Source organism: Nyctereutes procyonoides, unplaced genomic scaffold (assembly GCF_905146905.1).
Source record: "Nyctereutes procyonoides isolate TBG_1078 unplaced genomic scaffold, NYPRO_anot_genome, whole genome shotgun sequence".
Classification (NCBI taxonomy): Eukaryota; Metazoa; Chordata; class Mammalia; order Carnivora; family Canidae; genus Nyctereutes; species Nyctereutes procyonoides.
Window position 1 is genome coordinate 349,812 of NW_026575036.1, and position 23,828 is coordinate 373,639.

The 23,828-nt window shown below is 39.6% G+C and overlaps 1 protein-coding gene across 4 annotated transcripts in view; it reads right to left on the bottom strand.

Moving 5' to 3' along the window:
- The window catches only part of RERG (RAS like estrogen regulated growth inhibitor), a 114,704-nt gene extending 92,533 nt beyond the window's left edge, over window positions 1–22,171 (bottom strand). Inside the window, exons 1-2 of one of the 4 annotated variants that reach the window (XM_055318922.1) lie at window positions 21,965–22,171; window positions 17,766–17,930 (exon numbers count right to left, since the gene is read on the bottom strand). In XM_055318922.1, coding sequence (XP_055174897.1) covers window positions 17,766–17,826 — 61 coding nt within the window. In that variant the 5' untranslated portion in view covers window positions 17,827–17,930; window positions 21,965–22,171. Of the gene's footprint in view, window positions 1–10,845; window positions 10,870–17,765; window positions 17,931–21,380; window positions 21,542–21,615; window positions 21,728–21,964 lie in introns of those variants that run through there. The other 3 variants (XM_055318924.1, XM_055318925.1, XM_055318927.1) reach the window with 3 other exon arrangements.
- Between the last annotated feature and the right edge of the window lie 1,657 nt (window positions 22,172–23,828).

Consider the following 23,828-nt stretch of genomic DNA (forward strand, 5'->3'; position numbering starts at 1 on the left):
TAGAACATATTGATTCTCAGCAGTTTCACACTGTATGCAGCCAAATTTTCTAGGAGCCTCAATTTTTATGCACAAGAATCCAAATTATTACACATTTACTACTCAACAACACAAATTTATCATTTTATACTTTTGTAGGCCCCTGACAGTCATCAGGGCCCCTCTGGAGGCTAGGAGAGAATCCATTTCCCTGCCTCCTCCAGCTCCCAGAGTTTACCCACATTTTTTGGCCAATGGTCCCCTTTCTCTGTCCTCAAAGCCAGCACCTCATTACACCTCTGTGATCATTCCTTCTTAGTCACATCTTCCCTTAGCCTCCCTGCAGCACATCTCTGACCTCAGCCTAGAAAGGTTCTTCAATTTTTAGGAATCATGGGATTAGGCTGGGCAATCTAGAAGAATCTCCTCATGTCAAGGTTCATAACTTCAATCATACCTGTAAAGTCCCCTTTGCCATGTAAGAAAATATATTGACAGGTTCTTGAGATTGGGGCATGGATATCTTTGGGGAGTCATTACTCTGCCCATTGCAATGCTCTCACAGTCCCCAATGGGAGTTCCACATGCAAATATATTCACTACATTCTAAGGTTCTCAATATTTACAGTCTATTATATCTATTCATAGTCCCAAAGCTCACATTAATCTCACCAGCTCCAAAGTCCCAAATCTCATTAACTACCTCATATAAACCAGCTATGGGTGAGGCTCTGGGTGGCAACAGGAGGTAATCTTTTTCCAATGCAAATATTTTAAAATAACACAGTTGTTACTGTTTCTATAGTTAACACATTTTATCAAATGTTTCCATTTGGTGATGGCATTCAAAAAGACCATGAGTGGGTATTTTGTTTCCTTTTGTTTATTCCAAAAGACTATGAGTGGGTATCTTGTTTTGTTTTGTTTCTGTATGTCCCCATATGTCTACTGCATTCCACTTTAATCTTTCCATTCTGTGTGCAGCTCTAAAAAGCTACATATGAAACTAAATGAAGACGAAATATTAAGCCCATTAGAATCTCAGAATTTTCCATATATTTCAAACTTAGGAAACATTACTACTCATAGAGGGTTTAGGTTTTGACTTTTTGGAGTAATACTCTTAGTCAACACACACACACACACGAGCGCGCGCGCACACACACACACACACACACACACAGATATTCGTCAAGTAACAGTGGCGATTAGAAAATTACCTAATTTAATTGAATGGCTAGTCCAGTATCTTTTAAAATTCAGTTTCATTTCGACCTTTATTGATATATCTTCATAGAAAAATACTCCAAGATTAAAATAAACTTGATATTTCTTGGAAATTGCTTTCTTTATGTTTGCATTTGTTTATCAATAAAACAAAACCCTTTCACTGTCATAAAATTATAGTAAATTTGGAGTCATTCAAACCAGGACATGTTAGAAATAAACATATCAATAGTGCAAATTATGTCAGAACTTAATACAAGGTGCAGAGGACTTAAAATAAGCTTGACTAAGCAAAGGAATTTGGGAGACTCTGATGACTATTCTATAGGGGATCAAATAATATAGAAGTGTTTAATTACTAACTATGGCAATGCAGTATTGCATAAATAAAAGATAATCTTTAAAAATCTTGTTTCATGATACTTTAAGTAAAATGCACTTACAGAAGCTACATTTTCTCATGATGGTTGGTTTGAGAATTTTGTAATTTGCACTGAAAAAAAACCTCCTTTTTACTGAATCTGAAACAGTGACCTGAAAAACTATATGCAAAGTTTCCACCTTGACATCACAACTGTTTATGCCAATTATTCATCCAAAATAGCACCATTATAATGTAATTTGAATTACAATATAAAATGAATTTTCAATTATCGGATTAAAAATAATTGGCAACAATAAATGATGGTAGTCCCTTGCAGTTATAAGCAGCATCATACTTTAACAGATTTATTGACCTTTAAGTCTCCAGCAATAATTAATCACGAATTATTCATAGCAGATAAAGGATCTCAAGTTATCTGATGGGATCCAAACCTGCCCAATCTGCCCTCATAAAATGTTTGAAGCCTTTTGGCATTTTGCCCTGTGTAGGAGCCTGGTTCTTTCAGCTATTTGGTTCACAAGAACATCTTGTATTTCAGTGAAGAAAAACAACACTCTCCTATTGTGACAAATAATGGAGGAAATCTCTGCAATCCAATATTTTTAACACACAACATCATTTTAAAATTTTGACTTGACTATATATTTTCCTTAATGTTGACATGCTAGGACTTTCATGTTTTTAAAAAGCTTCTGAGTTTTGCTTTTGGGGCTCTTCCAGGTCAATTTATTAATGTATCCTCCCTTCCCACTGAGGATATTTAACACACTTCACATTTTTCACATATGCAATGTTAGGCTCTTCTGTCTTTATAATTTCCATCTTCTTCCCTTAGCACCTCCTTCACATACTGCTGGGTCTCAAAAGCCAAATGAGAGGTTTTAGCATGAAATCATAGGCATAATTTGGAATAGAAATATTATTTTTAAAACTGAGCCGAATAAAAATGTAATATAAGGCAATAAGATCTCTTAGTAATCACCGTCTTCTCTGTTCTGGTTCCTCATTTTCCTTAGTAATGGATCAAGTAAATAAAGTAGTTTTCATAGATACCAAATTATCTAAATGAGTGCTTCTAAGTACTGAGGAAGAGAAGGGGGGCAGGAGAGGGAAAGAAAACACTCATTGAGTATTTCTCGTATTGTGGTCGATATTTTGTTAGAAAACTTCACAAGTATCATAGATAAAAGGACAGACAGTGAAGGCAAAATGCCTGGGTTTGAATTCCAGCTTTGCCAGAATCCAGTCACTACCTGTGTGGCCTGGCACAAATTACTTACTCTTTGGGACCTCAAGCTACCCATCTGTAAAGAAGGGATAGTAATAGGACCAAATCTATTGAGTAGTTGAGGTAATTATTTGCGGTCATATGTGTTGTGTCCTATAATAGTGGTTGGCTTATAATTGATGTTGTAAGCATTAGCTAGTTATTATTATTGCTGACTATTATTAGATCTCATTTGGTTTGGGTGCACCAGAGCCCACATATAAGATGATTATTATCATTTGTATTTTACTGAAGAGGAAACTGGACTCCCCAAAGGTAAGTAAGCTAATCACACACACACTTCCCAAATGATCTGTTGGGCTCCAAGGCTGTGCTTCTGCCCCTGAAGGGAATGAGGACTGCTGAACTAGCTCTGGGCATATTTTAGAGGACTTTTCCTGGGACTGAACCAGTATGATGGTGAAAGCTCTTCTCTCCTGACTACCATTCAGTTCCTATCTCTTTCTTTTTTCACTTTGTTGTCCTTTTCCCCCCTTCTAATTCCCAACATTCATGACATATGTGAATTGGTATGAGGAAAACATCATAATCTTGAAAGATAAGAAATAAAAGAGAAGCCTCCTTCTTCAAGGTCTCTCCAAGTATTTTCCACTGATTTCTCTTCCTTTTCTCAATTCCTCTAGCATTTATGGTCTGAACTAAACTGCTAGAACATGTTATGTATGATCTAAATTGCTAAATTGCAATTATACCTCTATAAATTTCTGATAAGTAGTTTATCAGATTTCACCTTTTGAAAACTCATGAAGAGTTCCATCCTTTCTTGAAGGCTCTCCTTCTGTATTCCTCCCCAACTGTCTTTCCAAATGGGCCCTGAGCCAGAATTGAGTAAAAAAATCAATCATTCTAAGATCTATAGCTTAGTTGTATCCATGCAATGCAATTGGCATTTTGTCCATGTAATTTCATGGTTTTGATAATACATTGTGGTTATATAAAATGTTATCACCAGGAAGAGCTAGGTGATGCGTACACGAGAACTCTCTGTACTGTTTTTGCAACTCTGACAATTCTTTTTAAAAACATTTCAGAATAAAAAATTATAAAAATCAATCATTCTGCTGGAACACAAACTATCACTAGCTGATTTCTAATTGTAAGTCATACATATCCAAGAAAGCACTAAGGTCTTGGAAGACAAAAACAAGGATATAGTTCTCTGGACTTCCCCCACAAATACTGACATTATAGATAGGAGGAAGGAGAGAGTGGAAGAGTTGGGAACATAGGAGGAAATTTCATAAACATTTGTAAATTGATAAGTGAGAGACAGGAAATCATGGATTGAATTTTGGGACTCAAAGATCCAAATTCATGGTTGCTATGCTCCTGTTTTCATCTCTTTTGGAACACTGTAGAAAAATTAATTTAAGATTATAAAATATTTGAATGGAAAAATGTCCCTGACATTGGAACAGATAACCATTACTCATATCACCATGCATGGCTGAATCTTCCTTTAAAACCTCTAACTTAACATGTGTTGCCAAATGACTAGGAAGCTGGCTCAGTTGTTAGATTCTGTTGTAATTTATGGGGTTCATAATGCACAAAAAAGTCCAATAGTTTTCAGACAAATAAATATTCACAATTTTTTATTCTTTTAAAATTTTTGGCTTTACCTCTTAAATTACTGCTCAATGGCATAAAACAAAAGAGAATTAAAAAATATATTTTAGAAAACCAGGAAATGCATCATTGAGAAAAAGATGTTATCTTTCTACCCCAACAGTGGAAACTTAGGAACTTTTGTCAATAATAGAGTTCTACATACCATTCCATAAGTTTTATAAATGCCACTGTCAAAGAGCAGTTAAAAATCATTTTTCCAAGTCATTGTTCCAAAAGTAAAACTATCTTACTTTAGTTCTGCATTTGCCTTAACTTGACACGGTGAAGCTTGGTGTTAATGAAAAGTTCAAGGTTATGGGTTCAATTCCTATGTGGACTGCTTAGCTTCTCTCAGTAGAAAGTTCAGTATTGTGGTCTTAGGCTATATGTTTAATTTCCAGACACTTAACAATGCAGTTTAGCTGAACTGACCCCTACTATTGTCAAACATCTCATCTCAAAACCAAAGCTCAGCACGCCACAGTTGTTGAAGTATATATTCTTTTTTTAAAAGAAAACTTACCATAAGAGTGAAAAATTCTAGTTGTAAGGAACCTCAGAAAAACCTCACATTTGCTTTGTCCCAGAGAGTATTTTTGGCTCACCTAATCCACTCACACTCAGATTAGCCTCATGAGGGCAGATAGCCCATCCTTTTTTTTTTTTAAACCACTGTATCACCAGTACTTATGGCAGTAACTGGCACTCACTGTTTCTAACACACAGCTGGAGAAGAGCTCTATGAATTTTCAATGTTGCAAACACCTATTTCAAATGGAAATTGAGTATTTAGCAAGCTTAGCACAATTTAACACAATGGTTCCCAAAACGTGGTCCCCAGACTAGCAGCATCAGAATAATCTGGGAACTTGTTAGAAATACAAATTCTCTGACTCTACTACAGATCTACTGAACCAGAGCCTCTGGGGATGGGGTCCTGAAACATGTATTTGAACAAGCCCTCCATGTGATTCTGAGGTAGGCTAAAGTTTGCTAGCAACTGGGATAACCCAATGAAGAAAATCTCTTTCCAAACTCAGTGGGGATTTGCAGTGGCAGTTCCGAATCACATAAATCCTTCCATTTTAGTACAGAAGTGTACATTCAAATCCTGGATGAGTGTCTGAAAAATTACTTCCTTTCTTTAAAAAAAAAAGATTTATTTATTTGAAAGAGAAAAAGAGAGAGAGAGAGAGAGACTGAGAGTGCTTGTGGCCTGAGTTTGGCAAAGAGAGAAGAAGAGAATCTCAGGCAGACTCTATCTCAAGACCCTGAGATCATGACCTGAGCTGAAATCAGGAGTCAGATGCTTAACTGACTGAGTCAGCCAGGTGCCCCTAAAAAACAACTTTTTGTAGAGAATAGATACTTGGACCAATAAAAGCTGATCACGGTTATGCACTTTATATAATGATATACCTTGAATCCTAAGAATGTGAGACAAAAACAAGAAATGCTAAATATAACATTAAACAAGGGATTATAACTGTAAGCCATCCTCCCACATCACTCTTTCTAAGGCAAATCTAAATAGAATTTATTTAATGAACACAGAAGTAATGTGATATGCTGGTAATGTCCCCACACTTAGAGCCAAAGACCTTTGTTTTTCCTTACTGGCTATAAATTACCCAAAAAAACTCACTGGGATTCTTAATCATTTCAATGAGCTAAATTATACCAAAGTGGAAAATTCTATGCATGAATAAGAACATCAAGGGCCCATAATGTTTAAAACCAACATATTTCTAGATGACAGAAAATAAAGAAGGATGATACGTATACTAGACCCAAAAGTCTCCAGAATAGGCCAGGAGAATAGATGAAATCTAACGAAACTATGTTTAAAAGGATGAAAATAAACTTCTACACCTGGGTTAAAGATTTTATTTATTTATTCATGAGAGACACAGAGAGAGAGGCAGAGACATAGACAGAGGGAGAAGCAGGCTCCCTGCAGGGAGCCCTATGGGGGACTCGATTGCTGGACTGCTGGGATTTTTTTTTTAAAGATTTTATTTATTTATTCATGAGAGTCAGAGAGAGAGAGAGAGAGAGAGAGAGAGAGAGAGAGAGAAGCAGGCTCCATGCAGGGAGCCTGACATGGGACTCGATCCCAGGACTCCAGCATCAGGCCCTGGGCTGAAGGTGGCGCTAAACCGCTGAGCCACCCAGGCTGCCCTGGGATTTACACCCTGACCTGAAGGCAGACGTTCAACCACTGAGCCACCCAGGCATCCCTACACCTGGACTAAACATACAAAAATATAAGTTTGGGAAGATTTGACACAGCAACACCATATATTAAAACAAAACCAAACCAAACAAAACAAACTTCATTTGCAGTAACCTCCCCATGAGCCAACAGTGCATCTGCTGTCACCCAGAAGGCAACAATGACCTTAGGATGTCTTAACAAAAGCAGGATGTGTAGCCACAGATTCAGAGCTGTGCTTTGATCTGGTCTGGATGTCCCATTTCTGAAATGTCTGCATTCTCCTCCAGGTCCCATACTTCATGGGGTGCACAGATCAAGTGAAACAGCCAGAATGGTGCTGTGGCTAGAAACCACTCTCTGTAGGGCAAATGCATTAACTATGAGTAACTAGACTGTGGAAGAGAAAACTCAGCATGAGTCCAGGCATGCTAGCTATCTTCAAATGTCTTAAGAGCTGTCACAAGGAAGAGGCATTGAAATGCCCCATGTAACTCTGAGGGTAAGCTTCAAGTCAATGAGTAGAAGCTAATGAACTACCTTTGGTTCCAAAGGTAAAGTAACAAGCAGGAATAACTATTGTGATAGTTTTATGTACCAGTTTGGCTGGGCTAAAGCAGTGCCCAATGATTTAATCACAGATTACGGTAAGAGTAACTGTGAAGGTACTTTGTGGATGTGGTTAACATCTACAGTCAGTTGACCTTAAGTAAAGGAGATTAGCTTTAATAATGTGGGTGGGCCTCATCCAATTACTGGAAGGCCTTTAGTGCAAAAACCTAGGTTTCTAGAGTGAAAGAAATTTGGCCAAAAGATTACAACATTAACTCCTGCCTGAGCTTCCAGCCTGCCAGCTTGCTCTATAGATAACAGTTTTGCTAGCATAAATAAACAAATAAATAAATTGTGTGTGTGTGTCCTTATTCTGTTGGTTCTGTTTCTCTGGAACAGACTGCCAACTGTTCAAGGATAGAATGGTCTACATCAAGTCATACTGAGTTCCTTTCACTGGAGATATTCAGGTGCAGCTGAGGAAATGACTTTAGTTATATTAAGGAGATCATTAAAATATATCTCTGTTAATAGAATTATAAAGCGGGATCCCTGGGTGGCGCAGCGGTTTGGTGCCTGCCTTTGGCCCAGGGTACGATCCTGGAGACCCAGGATCGAATCCCACGTCGGGCTCCCGGTGCATGGAGCCTGCTTCTCCCTCTGCCTGTGTCTCTGCCTCTCTCTCTCTCTGTGACTATCATAAATAAATAAAAATTAAAAAAAATTTTTTTAAAAATAAAATAAAATTATAAAACATGGATAGCCCACATTGAGTCTAACTCAATTTATTCATTTTATTGAGGATCCAGTCTGTGTCAAATATTGTGTGAGGGTCTGGGGACATAATGATGAGTAGGTATATATCTACTGTTCTCCTTTGTTGGAATGGACATGAATTTTATAGCATATGCAACTACTCTAGAACATAAAGGTGATGTCCAACAGATACTTGTTAAATGAGTAACTGAATGAATGTGAAATATATTCTAAGATTGTAGGGAAATATATAGATACATACATTTATATATTATTTGAGAAGCCTTTCAATTAAAAATATTTTCATGTCTTACACTTTAATTTTTTAATAAGGATAGGATTTGATCCTCAAAAAATATATATACCATGTCACGCTTCCTTCCCTGATAAGGCATAAGTCTGAATTACTTTCCTAAACTCTTCTTGCATATTGACCTCTTCCATACTGATCCTAAAAACAAACAAACAAACAAACAAACAAAAAAACCAACTCAATGTTTATTCATTTCACATATTTCAAAGGGAAAACTCTTAAGGCATAGAAACTGCTGCCTTGGAACAGTCTGGAATGTTATGTACTCGGTAGAGGAGCAGTAACAGCCACCTGCGGGACTGTGTGTTCTCCTCAGGCTTCCAGCAATGGGATAGTCAGAGAACTCACCATACTGTTTGTCCAAACAGAAATGTGAAGGAACTATAGGGGAAGAACTACATAGACTCTGACAACAAGAGCATGATTGTATGAAGACCGAATTCATATCACACTTGTAATTTTTCAAAGTACTTTCAAAGCTTCCTACTTGTATTGCTATATAAATAAATAAGCAAGCAAGCAAGTCAATGTATATGATAAAAAGAAGTATGAACAGGAAGAAGCTGAAGTGTTTTTTTTTTTTAAGATTTATTTATATATATAAAAGGGATCCCTGGGTGGCGCAGCGGTTTGGTGCCTGCCTTTGGCCCAGGGCGCGATCCTGGAGACCTGGGATCGAATCCCACATCGGGCTCCCAGTGCATGGAGCCTGCTTCTCCCTCTGCCTGTGTCTCTGCCTCTCTCTCTCTTTCTCTGTGACTATCATAAATAAAAAAAAAGATTTATTTATTTATTCATGCGAGACAGAGAGAGAGGCAGAGACAGGCAGAGGGAGAAGCAGGCTCCATGCAGGGAGCCTGACATGGGACTCAATCCTGGGTCTCCAGGATCACACCCTAGGCTGAAGGCAGTGCTAAACCTGAAGTGTTAACCCCAATTCTTTCAGTAAGTACAGTTGAGTGCTTTTTTATAAAAAAAAATGAGATCATATTGATAGGACATAATATAAAACATTCTTTTGATAACAATGAGAAATTTGAAGCGCCTGGGTGGCACAGGTGGTTAAACATCCAACTCTTGGTTTCAGTTCAGGTTGTGATCTCAGGGTCATGAGATGGAACTGCACATTGGGCTCCATGCTCAGTGGAGTGTCTCCTGGGGATTCTCTCCCTCTGTCCATCCCACCCATGCTCTTTCTCTAAAATAAACAAATAAATCTTTTTTAAAAAATAAGAAATGTATTCCTTAGCAGAGGATGATTCATCAGTTTTTTACACTTGATTCAATGCTGTAAGAAATGAAATACATTATAGGGGAACTTTCTTATATACGCAGGTTGCTGATAATCTCACAGATAGCTGTATTGGCTGGCAACACACCCAGGAGTCCCAGGAGTCCCAGGAGGATTTGCTATGCATTGGTTATTTATTGATTATTGGAAATTTCTTATAAAAACAAAACTCATCAGGTTTTACAAGGTTCATATCCTAAAATTCCAATGATCACCTCATTCCCTAAAAGGAGGTGTTCAAAAGAATGTGGAAAAGAATGAGGTGATACAGAATGAAAACATTTAGTAGCAAACCTGCAAGAGTCATAAACTAGGATTCTAGACTTGGCTGTGCCCCAAGAAGCTGGGTGATCTATGTAACAACCTCTCACTCATAGGTATGTACAGAAGCTTTACATATTTGCTTGCTCCATGCTGAAATTACCTTTCAGACTGCTTTGTGTTTATAACGTAACTGCTCTCATTTTTTAATGGGATGGAAGAAATTACAGCCGGTTTTCTGAAACCACATCAATTTTCAAAGGCAGCTGTAGCAACAGAGATGCGTTTGCACTGGAATTTTGGCTTCAAGGACAGTACCACTTTGAAAATTTGGCTGATTTCCCCAAACTCATAAGTTGGAGAAATACCAGGAATAAAAAGGGGAATTACATGGATGATTTACAATTTTCTTCACTCCCTTTCCTTAAAGTTAGTCCTTGTCAGTTGCCAAGAAAACAAGTTGAGAGCAAAATGGAACCAAGCGATGATTGACAATCAACTACAGGAAACTATTCCAATGAATAAATTAGCCATAAGTTAAAAATAAAGGACACCTGAATTTTAATAATATATTCCAATAGAAAAATGCAGGGACAGAGGTATGTCCTTTTGGCTTTGATAAACATCTTGATTTTGTTTTGTTTTGTTTTCCAGTATTGTTTCCTCCTTAATTATATTTTCCTTAACAAAAATCTAAGAATTGGTTATTGCCAACCTAAAAGATGCTTACCCACCAACTAACAACTGATTTTGATTTTAATTTCTTCTTTCCTTTTAATTATTTCTTTTTCTTTCCTTTTACTAAACCCTCACCATTTCCTATCTTTGCTTCTCTTCCTGGGCATACAATAAAGGTCAGCATGACTTATAGCTTGCACCAAAGTCTGGTTTTTACACATACAACTGTCATTTGAAAATACCCTTTTGTTCCTGTTGGGATAGAAGAAACAAATGAAAATCAACTCACCTAGGCTGTTCATCTCTTTTTGCTTCTCTATGTTTGCAGGTAAAAGAAAGTCTTAATGCTTGAAAGCCACAGGTAACCATATCATTAACATTTTATGACAGGAAAACAGCTAGTTTTCTAGCCCCATCCAAACCTGTCTCAATGCCAACTTCCTCTCATTGGCCTAGCCCTTTAAAAGCCAATTTTTTTCTCTAACCACCAACTAACTATACAAGGAACCACCAATGGGCTTCATCTCTGATAATCCTTCAAATTCAACAACCGCCTAGGAAATGCATGCACACACACACACACACACACACACACGTGTCTAGGAGCTGTGGAATTTCTGTACCCACCTTTAGACACAATCTGTCCCTCTTCTTACCCAAATTTTTAAAGAAAATTTACCATTAAGGTTATATAATTTTAAAGCAAGAATGACCAAGAACTTGAAGAGCTGATTGAGAATGTAAGTAGGTAACAAATGTGCTACAGGAGTGTTGTCAGTGCAAATCACATGTGCTTTCATGTGATATACACAGCTGAGGCCATTTCCTATACTTGTGGCTTTGAAACTGGACCTGGAGCCTACATGTTATGAAGTCACAGATCAACTTGTTTTATCTTCCCAATGAGTTCATTTTAGTCACTATTTGGCTGGGGGGTATCACTTTTATTTTCAAACATAGAAACATTATAGAACAATATTAAGTTTTGCCTAGTTTTTATGTAATTGAGAAAGCATGCAAAATAATTATATGATCATAATGAGATGCTTATATACTCCAAACTGCCTAGATATTTCTCTTCTTCTTTCAGAAGTCCTTTGAAAATGATGTTCAAGCATCATACTACACCACTCTCAATAAATGGAATGAACTGGCATATAGCTACACATAGAGAAAAACTTCTAAAATACAAAGGTTGGGGGATGCCTGGGTGGCTCAGTCAGTTGAGCAACTGATTCTTAGTTTCAACTCAAGTCATGATCTAAGGGTCATGGGATCAAGTCCTGCATCAGGCTTCAGAATCAGCAGGGTGTCTGCTTGAGATTCACTTTCCCTCTTTCCCTCCCCCATGCTCACACTCCCTCTCTTTCTCTCTCTCTAACATAAATAAACAAATCTTTAAAATGCAAAGATTGGTTGTACAACATAAGGAAACTGACCTCCCCAAATACTTTTGATATTGCTGTTTTCATTTAATATATGTGCAATCTCATGTACATACCCCAGCCATAAAGCACACATATATGTTAAAGCAGTATTTGGTACTTACTAGAAGAGTCATATTTAAAATCAGAATTGTCTCTGTCCCACTAAAAAAAAATGAAAAAAAGGTTTTCAAAACTTTTTTATAATTGAGAGAGAGAGAGAGGAGAAAAGGAAACAGAACAAGGAAACAAATTAAAAAGGGGGAAAATAAATCACTCCTCTCTGTGCCAAGTAAAAATATATCACAAGTTGTTGTGTTCAGCCCCCAATTTATAACTCAGCAATCTGAATCTATGAACTTAAGCCTTCACGGATGAGTGCACCAATTGGCTTTTGAATTAGAGGATAGCATTACTCAATTAACTTTGAGACTAGCCCTTTCAAGAAATATATTTAGCGATGGCACACAATATTTCAATTCTAAAATGAGAATGTCAGCTGTGAAACTAAATTTAAAATTTCAGTGGCTTTTCTCTCAGCTACTCCCGCACTTACTACAAATTTGAATAAGATGAAGCCGGGAAGCATTTAAATAAATATGATGTGCATTCTAGGTTTTATTGCAGGTAGCACTGCTTTAATCACTTGGAGCCTGTCAAATTATAGGCTGACACACACAAGTAAGGAAATCTATGTCCCACATGCCATGTTATTAGCGCTCTACTCTCAGCCAGTGAAAGGAAATGTTTACCCTGCTGGGGCAAGAGAAAATGGAATGGGCTGGGACACTGTGGCTCTGTGGTCTGCAGCATCCCCCACAGCGCTCACCATGCTGAGTCAGCAAGCAAGCTCCCCTGAACACAGAATTGCAAGGTAAAATTAGAAAAGGAAAGAATCCTCCCGATACAGAAGACCATGTAAATACTGATACACACACACACACACACACACACACACACACACATATCACATGTTCCTTCAGTGCTCCTTAAGAATCAACACATTACTAAATTTTGCCTGTGCTAACAACACTTCTATGATCAACCTGTCAACCAAAAATTTCTGGTTAGTGTTAAATTCTGTTTAAAACACAGAGGGCTTATCTATTATGTGGCTTAAGAAGCTGTCTACTACATACCAGAAGCACTTTCAAATTTAAGGCTGATGATTTATTGATGACACAAACATATTTCTGGCTGTTTTTTCAAGATATAAGCCACAAGAAGTATTGTTATGATCACTAGTAGTCACGCCATAATTGACATTAACCAGACTTTGGATTCAAAAGACAGAGAAAATTGGATACTGCTGAAAATTTGATATTGCTGTTTTCATTTAATATATGTGCAATCTCATGTACATAAATGTACAGAAAATCTGTGTGTGTGCATGTGTGTGTGTGTGTATGTTTGTGCATGTGTACATGCTTAGGGTATGCAAAGTAGCAATATAGAATTTTTGCCTTATAAACTTCCTGAATTTAATGAAAACTAAAATGCCCACTTGAATGTACATGTATCTTTGATTGCATGTTTTCACTAGAAAACTTACAAATTAAAATGAGCATACCTCGAAAAGCTATAATATTATAAGCTAATACTGGAGCATTTACTACGTGCCAGGTGTTTTTCTAAGACATCTGCATCTAATAGGTTATTCAATCCTAACAATTCTTTGAGATAGGCACGATTAGATCCTTTTTTAAAAAGATTTTATTTATTTATTTATTTATTTATTTATTTATTTATTTATTTATGAACATGTGAGCAGGGGGAGAAGCAGAGAGAGAGGGAAAAGTAGACTCTGCACTCAGCATGGAGCCCAATGGGGGGCTCGATCCCACAACCCTGAGATCATGACCTGAGCCAAAGTTAAGAGTTAGAGGCTTAACCAACTGGGCCACTCAGGTGCTCCTATATCCTTTCTATAGTTGATGGACTTGAGAAGTTAAGTAACTTGCCAAAGTTCCCACGTTCACACCACTAATAAAGTGTAGAATTGGAAGTCAGACTAATAGTGAGACCCCAGATCTCCTACTCCCAACTCCAGTCTACACTGCTCTCTAATTGCAAACGGACAACATGATCTTTATCCCAATTTCTAATTTGGTAATGAGTGTGAGGAAAAAGTAGATGGTACATGTAAGACTTGAAGCCTCTGAAGCAGTGCAATCAGAGACACTCCATTTCAACTTTCCAAGATCACAAGCTGGCTCCTTCCAAGAATGCTTCCACTGCTGGGTGTCTGGAGAGAAACAGATTGTTGAGCCCATGGGAAGATCATGATGATCTGTGGGGAGGCATTTGAGAAAACAAGGAGCTGCAGTGACATCCTAGCAGGTATAACTTCGTACAGACTAATAAAAAAAAAAAAAAGCTACGTATAAGGTTGATACAGACTATAAGTGAGATCATAATGCTAAGAGTCTTTCTCTGATTGAATTATTTCACTTAGCATAATACCCTCTAGTTCCAACCATGTCATTGCAAATGGCAAGATTTCATTTTTCCTCACTCATACGTGAAATTTAAGAAACAAAACAGAGGGCCACAGGGGAAGAGAGGAAAAAATAGAATAAGACAAAATCAGAGAGGGAGATAAACCATAAGAGACTCTTAATCAGGGCAGCCTGGGGGGCTCAGCGGTTTAGCACCACCTTCAGCCCAGGGCCTGATCCTGGAGACCCAGGATCAAGTCCCAAGTCAAGCTCCCTGCATGGAGCCTGCTTCTCCCTCTGCCTGTGTCTCTGCCTCTCTCTCTCTCTCTCTCTCTCTCTCTCTTTCTCTGTCTCTCATGAATAAATAAACAAATAATCTTAAAAAAAAGAGACTCTTAATCATAGAAAACAGACTGAAGGTTGCTGGATGGGAGGGGGTGGGGGGATGAAGTAACTAACTGGGTGATGGGTATTAACAAGGGCACGTGATGTAATGAGTACTGGGTGTTATATAAAACTGATGAATCACTGACCTCTATCTCTGAAACTAACAATACATTATATATTAATTGAATTTAAATTTAAAAAGTTTTTTAAAAGATTGATACAGCCTGTAGGATAGAAAAGTGAATGTGTGGTACAGTTACTGGTAGAGATATCATATATCTATATTAATAAAGAATTAGAATAAACACGAGTTCAACAGTGATACTATCAGGTTTCAGTGTTGATAAATACAAAGTACTCTCTGGTTCTTTTCACTTAATTATGCGAAAAGCTCTCAGAATTGTCTCCCATGCAAAAGTCAAACCAGTACTACCTTTAAATGTGAGGTGTGGTCACCAGGTCTCAGGAAGACAGTCTAATGTCAAAATAGGTAAACACTGTGTATCGAAGACAAACAAAAAGCAATTGTTTAAGGCATATATTCTATCATTGTCGCCTACATGAAAGTAAATACAAATGGTAGAATGTATATAAGGTGGATGGAAAAACCAGTCCAAAGAACATGAATTAAGAATTATAAGACTTTCCAGTTAGAAATTTAGTGAACAAGTCCAACTTCTGTATTTTATATAAAATAAAACCATGGTCAATAGAATCTAGATTGTGCATGCAGGTGTATCTTCAGCTGTGGGTGTGAAGAACCGCCCCTAGAGAGAATTATGGAGTGAGAAGACATAAAATGGGTATGTAGGACCCTGAAAGCCCTGGGCTCGGAGAAGTGGGCCAATGAAGAGCCCTCCATGAAAGCAGCTGGTTAGAGACAATGGAGCCATAGCAAGAAAGCCAAGAAACGTGAAGTCATGAGAGCCTGGGAGGGAAGGAATTTTAGGAAAGAGTAAGTGGTTGTGCCAAATAGTAAAAAAAAGTTCGAAGAAGACTGGAACTAGGAAACGTTCCTTTAGATTTGTTGGTTATTGATCAGTCATGACCTAGCAAAAGCAGTTTCAGAAACATGACTACAGTGGAAGATTGCCATGTTTTAGGTAACGAATGAAAGGTAAAAACAGTTAAGACAGTAATGCCAGAGCCCACATTCTATAAGTTTGGAAAAGAGAAAAAGATGGTGCAGTGGTCAAAGAAATGCTTAAGGGGAAACTGTTGGTGGAGAATGAGAGAAATAATTGAAGCAGTAAGAGAAACAATTTGAGAGAAGACTAAAGAAATAGGTAGAGTTCAGGCTGATGAAGCTTGATGAAGAGGATGTATGGAGCTTGCTCTGAGACAGTAAAGATAGGAAATAGGTGGCTATACATACAGCTAGTTAGTTCTCTCCACCAAAGTTTAATTTTTATGCTTAACTTTCCCAACCATATGGAATTGATTTTGGTAAATGATCAAAGTTCTAAAAATTCCCTTCTTTTACTGCCTATGGTAAGGTTTGAATGAATGAGTAATAAACAGGGAGCCCCAGGCCTAGACCGTCCACTCACGAAGGACTCAGACAAGCTATTGTTGGCAGCACAGGCTCCCACACAGTCCCTTCCCTTCTTTCTCCATGCACTGGAACCGCTTCCTCATTCTCCAGATCCTTCCACCAGCTACGGAAATTAGGTTCTCACGCCATCGGAAAACACTGAGGAGATTAATGGGGAGGAGTTCAACTATCTTCAATCTTGTGAAGGCTGGCAGTTTTTAAGCCTTGCCAACTATCTATTTTCTTTGTTTGGTTTCTGCCAGAGGCAAGAGTGAGCAGTAAGAAGAAAGGGTGACGCAGAAGAGAGCACTTTTTAGAAAATTAAAAGAAAAAGAGAGAGAGAGAAAGCCTTAGAATAGGGAAGATTTACTGCTGAACTTAAACCAGAGAGCTGGATTAGAAAAGAGAGGTTGGTCACAGAATTAAAAACTACTCATGTGTGTTTATTTAAGATTATGTGGATTACCTATTATATTGGACGACCCAAATGCATTTCCCTCTATACACAGGCTCCTACTAGATATCTGTTTGAGTCTTTTCCTAAACCCAGAGCTCTGTGTGCAAAGTCAATTATGGTTCTTTCCTCCAGTAAGAGATCAAGACAATGTGGTCTAAGAAGCCATGTTGCCCTTAGATTTTAGCAACATCTACTTCAGCAGTATTCTTCAATTATGAAGTCTGAGATACATTTTTCAAAATTGGATTAGATACATTTTCACATCTATAATTTCCCCCTTAATCTTTAAGGTCTTACAAGACTTTTCTTAGGTGAGGAATAAAAAAAAAAAAAAAAAAAGGTCTCTGAATTACTAGTGTAAGCCACAATACGATCATTTAAATTCACTTCAGAGACACTGGCAATAGCTATCTTGCTTGAGGTTGTGAATTCTACATTTTCCCCAATCCTAACCCCTAAATTTTAGAAGTGCTGGGTAATAATGCAATTCTGTTTCTTGAAAGGATATACTCATTCAACAAGGATTTATTAAGCACTCAACACATGCTTGACATTGGGCTGGCTGCTACAAATACCAAGATGAACGAGATACAAAGTTTGCCCCACAGGATCTTGCATAGAGAAAAAAGGAAAACTGTATTTTTTCATTTCCACAATCTGATTTCTTTGGAGGTTTATTTTATACACTTCCTCAGAATACCAAGACCTATGATATATCCATTGCTTTCTGTATTGTTGGCAGAGCTGCTTCATCATCAATAAGCAAAAAAGTACATAAACCTGGTTATGCAAAGTAAAAGTTCTAGATAAAGAGAAAGAGACTTCACCTAAAAGAGCAACACATGAGACTATGAGAAATGCCAACCATCATCCTGTCTAATCCCAGGAGGCAGTATCAAAGACACACGCGCGCGCACACACACACACACACACACACACAGAGTACGAAGACTATAACAAAAAACTTACCTGACTTGCCCACACCTGCTCTCCCAAATATTGCCAGTTTGACCTCTGCACTTTTAGCCATGCCGGGTGTCAGTAAATAATTCACTGTCGTTCAAACTAAAAAGTTGAGAAAATCTTTTTGCTTCCAGCCTTAGGATTCACCATATCCTTGTAAATCTGCAATCCCTGAACAAAAGAGATTTGGAGACTCATAAGTGACTGAAGAAAGGAATTCGTGTTTAGTAAGCACCTTATACACGCCAGCCACCATTCCCTTGATCAACATTTTCCATTTTGATCTCCATCACAATCCTGTGAAAGGGTGACAGTCATTTACTACAAACCAGCCAACTAATAAGTGACAGACTCATGACCTGAACTCAGTTCTCTTTGGTTCTAAAACATATGCATTTTCATACATAATAGCATTATTTAAGTCGTGTTTTTATGAAGGCACTGTTTTTTGGTCACTAACTGATAACAAGTACTTGAAGTATGTGAATACTTGTATTTATCATGCGTCATTAAATACCCAATACACAACTCGTATGATGGGGAGAGTAACATTTGGAATTCTTTCTATTCCATAGGGCTGAATAATATATTTTCATCTTAATCTATCCTACTGTAATGATTGGATTTGTACTTCAAGGTCAAATTTGGGCTCAGTTCACACTAGATCACATGATTGGGTCATGTGACAGGTATACATGTTCCAGGAATTGATATATACTATCTAGTTTATATTTTTATATTTTTCTGGACACAATGCCCCTGGTACACATATTTGATTCCTTTTCTATAACAACTTTAACACTGAACACTGTCCAGTACTTAGGAAATGACATTACATACAATGTAAGCACATTATATAGAGGTGAGTGTTTTAGGAATGACACCTAGGTTCTTAGTACCACGAATACGTGAAGTTGGAAAGAGCCTTGGGGTCAACCGAAGGAATCCTCCAGCCATGGCAAGAATCCTTCCTTAAGATGAGACAACTGGGGCAGCCCAGGTGGCTCAGTGGTCTAGCACCACCTTTAGCCCAGGGCGTGATCCTGGAGACCTGGGATCAAGTCCCATGTCAGGCTCCCTGCATGGAGCCTGCCTCTCCCTCTGCCTGTCTCTGCCTCTCTCTTTCTCTGTCTGTGTCTCTCATGAATAAATAAATAAAATCTTTAAAAAAAAAAAAAAAGATGAGACAACTGTCTTGCGTCTGATTTACCACTTGTGGGAACTTGGGGTCAGTGCTGGTGAGCAGACATCAAGTCAAATTTTTGTTTACATTCATTCAGAAGCCTTCATGTAGCCTAGCAGCTATTAGGACCCTCTGTCCCATCCTAGGCTACTACTTCCTAGGAAAATGAGACCTGGTATTTCCCTTGTTCTTTATGAGCTGTATGGTCTTGTTTTTGACTCTTGACTGCTCTCTCTCTTTTTTTTAATAATAAATTTATTTTTTATTGGTGTTCAATTTGCCAACATACAGAATAACACCCAGTGCTCATCCCGTCAAGTGCCCCCCTCAATGCCCGTCACCCATTCACCCCCACCCCCCACCCTCCTCCCCTTCCACCACCCCTAGTTCATTTCCCAGAGTTAGGAGTCTTTATGTTCTGTCTCCCTTTCTGATATTTCCCACACATTTCTTCTCTCTTCCCTTATATTCCCTTTCACTATTATTTATATTCCCCAAATGAATGAGACCATATAATGTTTGTCCTTCTCCGATTGACTTACTTCACTCAGCATAATACCCTCCAGTTCCATCCACGTTGAAGCAAATGGTGGGTATTTGACATTTCTAATGGCTGAGCAATATTCCTTTGCCTGCTCTCTTTACCACATGCAGCCCTCTTTGCTGGTACTTGTCATGTGATCACCAAAAACATGGCATCCACTGCGTTCACTAGTTGAGATATGACCTGACAAACTAACCTATCAAAATTCATCACGATTCTCTCTATTCTTGGCACTGTGGCTGCACAGCCACTCACAGCAAGACTCACATCTCTCACAGGAACTGGAGACTCCCTCGTTCTGAACTTCAGCAATCAGGGTTTTAAGCCTAAATATAAGACTTCACTCTCATCATGTTAAACTTAATCACATCAGTGATTCATTCATTTCATCCTCTCTTCCTTTTTTTTTTTTTTTTCAGACTGCAAAGATATTTTTGCAACACAAATCTGTTATCTAACGTGTAAACGGCTCCTGCCAGGGTTTTGTCATCTACAACTTTTCAAAAGAGTTTCTCAAAAGAAAGGATAAAGTAAAAATCCTCCTGCGAAAAGTACTCGACAAAGACATTAATGCGTAATTGTTTTTTTCCTGATGTATCTTAGCATGGACTTGGACCTAACTAACTTTGAACTTGCTGATTCCCAAAGGGCCAGAGCTTCCTCTGAAGCATAAAGAGGTCAATATCTAAATTAGCTATTGTTTATCTCACCCCCAATAACAAAAAAAAATTTCTCTGTAATCGCTAATAGTATGAAAACCAGAAGCTTTAACATCTGCAATTTGTCCAGGCCCCTACTTTTGGCTCAAGATAAAAGAATTTCCTTATTTGCCATTTTAATGTATTCATTAAGGAAAGACCCTATGCTTAAACCTCAGAGCCTCATCACAGAAGCATCACAAAAGCAGAATATATTGAGATACATAACTGTATAAATTCTAAATGAGAATGGCAAGCATTTCTTTGAAACATAGACCATGGGAGGGTCTGAAGCTTGTATAAACAGCAATTTGTTATTTCATGCAAAATCGCTCATTCCCATGCACATAAAACCTAAGTCATTATCTATCTGATTTATAGTTCACGAAAGTAGCCATCAAATGTGATTTGTAAAAAAAAACATTTGCTAAGTCAAGTATTTCACTAACTCCCAAATGGCCTCAGCAGTACAGGGATTTCACATAAGAGAGAGAAATGGTGTAGGTTAATTTTTTCACTTATAAAGATCCAGCTGCTTATTGTCAAGCTTATGTTTAGAAAAATCACTTAAAGGAAGACACAAGCTGACATGTATCTTTCAACAGCTTGTTTTTCACATAAAAATGTGAGGTTACATTTGACAAAGATATAAAACAAAGATAAATGTGCAAATTGTTGCAACGAGTGACCTTTTGCCAATTTCTGATGTTCAAAATAGTTTATGATCCAAGATCTTCCATACCATGGGCCTAAAAACATTTGTTTTAATTTATTGTATAGTAATATCCTGGCTGGGTCTAGGAGCTGCCATTGACTTATTATGTGGATGGTGCTTTACTAAGACAGAAACTTCTGAGTTTCTATCGCTCCTAAAACTAAAATCACATGTAAATATTTAAGAGATTTAAGGCATAGTGATTGCCCCCCTCAAAACATAAAAGAACTGAAAGAAAGCTTAGAAAGAAGAAGAAGAAGAAGAAAAAAAAAAGAAGCTAGCCTCCAAATCTTAAGTCATTATTAATACATTCATTGATCATTCCACAATCATGCTAACCACAGACAAACAAAAGTGGCCACCTTCCAGGAGCTTACAATCTGTTACACCTGTGACATTTCGGTCACCAATAACCTGATTTTTTTTTTTTTTTTACATTTATTGAAAGAAAGGATTCATTCATTCATCCCCAAGACTATACTTATCAAAATTTCTGCTTTCCACTTCCTCTTTGGTGGGTGGGGGAGCAAGCAAGCATCTTTGTAAGATAACAGTTTTTCTGACTTCTGTATTTGTCATCAAATAAAGCGCAGCTGTTTAGGCAAGCAAAGCATCTAGCCTGGCGGTGGGAACGAGATCCTCTTCTCCAGCTCTGAGATCAAGTTCTCCTCCTCTCCCTTCCTCAGTTCTCCCTCCTCTTGCAACGCAGCACCCACCGCGACCAGGGTAATGGTGCAACGGCCTGCGGGGACAGCTTTGCTCCAGAAGCAACAGGTCTCCCAGAGGCATCAGCAAGCCCATCGCGGACCGCGGGCCACTCGCTCTCCCCCTGAGAGCCCAGCCCTGCAGCCCGAGTCAAAAGGGCATCGGCTCCGTCTGGCCGGGAGGGCGCTGTCGGGCTCGGGGCGCCGGCGCTCGCTCCGCCCTCCCTCCCGCGAACCCCAGAGCCGTCCTGGTGACCAGGACGGCCGACCCACAGGCCAAGCGTTCGGGGGGAAGGGGGTCCCCCAGGGTGTGCGGGAAGTCGTCCCGAAAGAGCCACCTGGGCACGTGCGTGACACTCACCTGTTCACACTCTGCAGGCCCGGGAGAGCCGCGGTCCCCCGCAAGTTGGGAATCGGCCCCCCGGGACCGCGAAGCCCTGCCCCGCGGCGCAGCCCGGCCTGCGGCTGGCGTTGCCCAGGCTCGGGGCCGCGGGGGCGCGCGGGAGCCGCCGCTGCAGCTGCAGCTGCGAGCGCCGACGGGGCGGCGGGGCCTCGGCGCGGGCGCGGGCGCGGGCGCGGGCGCGGGCGCTCCCGGGACTGGCGGCCGAGGGACTGCGGCAGGACGCGAGCTCAGCCCGGCCGGGCCGCCGCTCCGCCGCCGCCGAGATGCTGCAGTGCGGCGCGGCGGCGCCCCCTGCTGGGGCCGGGGCGCGTTCCTCCCGCGACTCCGGCCCCCCGCCCGCCCGGCGAGACCGCGGCTCCGGCTCCGGCTCCGGCTCCGGCTCCGGCTCCGGCTCCGGCTCCGGCTCCGCGCGCTGCACCCCGGCCGCCTGGGGCGCCTTCCCCGCTCCGCCCGGCCGCCAGGTCCCCCCACGAGGACCTCACTCCTCGCTTGGGACTCTTGGTGTGAAAGCCTCGCTCCCTTCGAAAGCCTCCATTCCTTACTTCCGACGATGCTTACTTACTAAGACCTCCTCCCCTCGAGGCACCCTTAAATTCTCCCCGTGCTACCCAACAGGAAATTGAAAGAGAAGATAAATAACTTGTCCAAGGCTAGTAAATGGTGGCAATGAAATCCAGGCCGGATTGGAAGCTGAGAGATGCTAGGAGCGATCTAAAAGTACTGGATGTAATGGAGGTTTATAGTTATTGTCATTTATAGTTATATATAGTTACAGTGACTAGTATAGTTAACATTATGATACTATATATAGTTATACAATACTATATAGGATAAATAACTAATATAGTTATTTATGGTTATATAAAGTCATAGTTATATATATCCGACAAAGTTCCAAAAGCTTCACCATCTCCTTTCCGTGATGGGCCTTTCTAATGTTTGAATAGGAGTCATACTCCACCATCCTCAGAACCTAACCAAGATGATTAACATTGGTGCTGTTCTAGACCTGCTTTCATCCCTTGTCTCGTTGGATAGTGACACCCTCCCTTGAGCACTAGTATTATAATTATTAGCCTTTCACAGATGAGGAGGTGAGTTTCGGAGAGGTTAAATGATTTCCCAAAGACTATGAAACTTGGGATCAAAGGAGCAGGAAACACGAGGCTATTATTTCATGCCTTCAGATTTGGGGTGTTCTTACCAGGATACTAGGTGGCCTCCAGAAAACCATTGCAATATAGAGCAGACAGGGAGCTAGCACTCAGGGAACATCTGCAGTTCCCTGATGGGAGAGATGTAACCAGGAAGGCAGTTTCCAAGGGCCAGTGCTGACCTGGGAAGCCTCTGCTCTCAGAGTCAAGGGCCAGACTGAATGAAGATGCTGCATGGTGGCACAGGTAGGAATTGCCTAGCTGTTCAGGTGTCATCCTCCCAATCCTTTGAGAATGCACAAATGTTTTATCTTCAATGACTTTCGTGAGGACGAATCTGTTTCCTCTCCACAGCCCACACCTGGATAGGATGAGCCAGTTTTGTGTCCTGTAGCCTGTTATCTGTCCTCATGTGTGCATTGTGCTCGTTTTTATTTGCCTGCTCCATTAAACCTGAACTTCCTGAATGTTGGGATCTATTGTATGTATCTCTGTATTTCCAGCCTCTACCATTGCGCCTGATGCATAATGAATATTCAAGAGACGAGATGTTGAGTGAATGAAAGGAAAGAACCAGTTGTGAGTGGATAGGCTTGATTTTTCTTACATACAGAATTCAGAATGGAATAGCCAGTAAGGAGTTGAATGCCTAATGGGTCTGAAGTTTG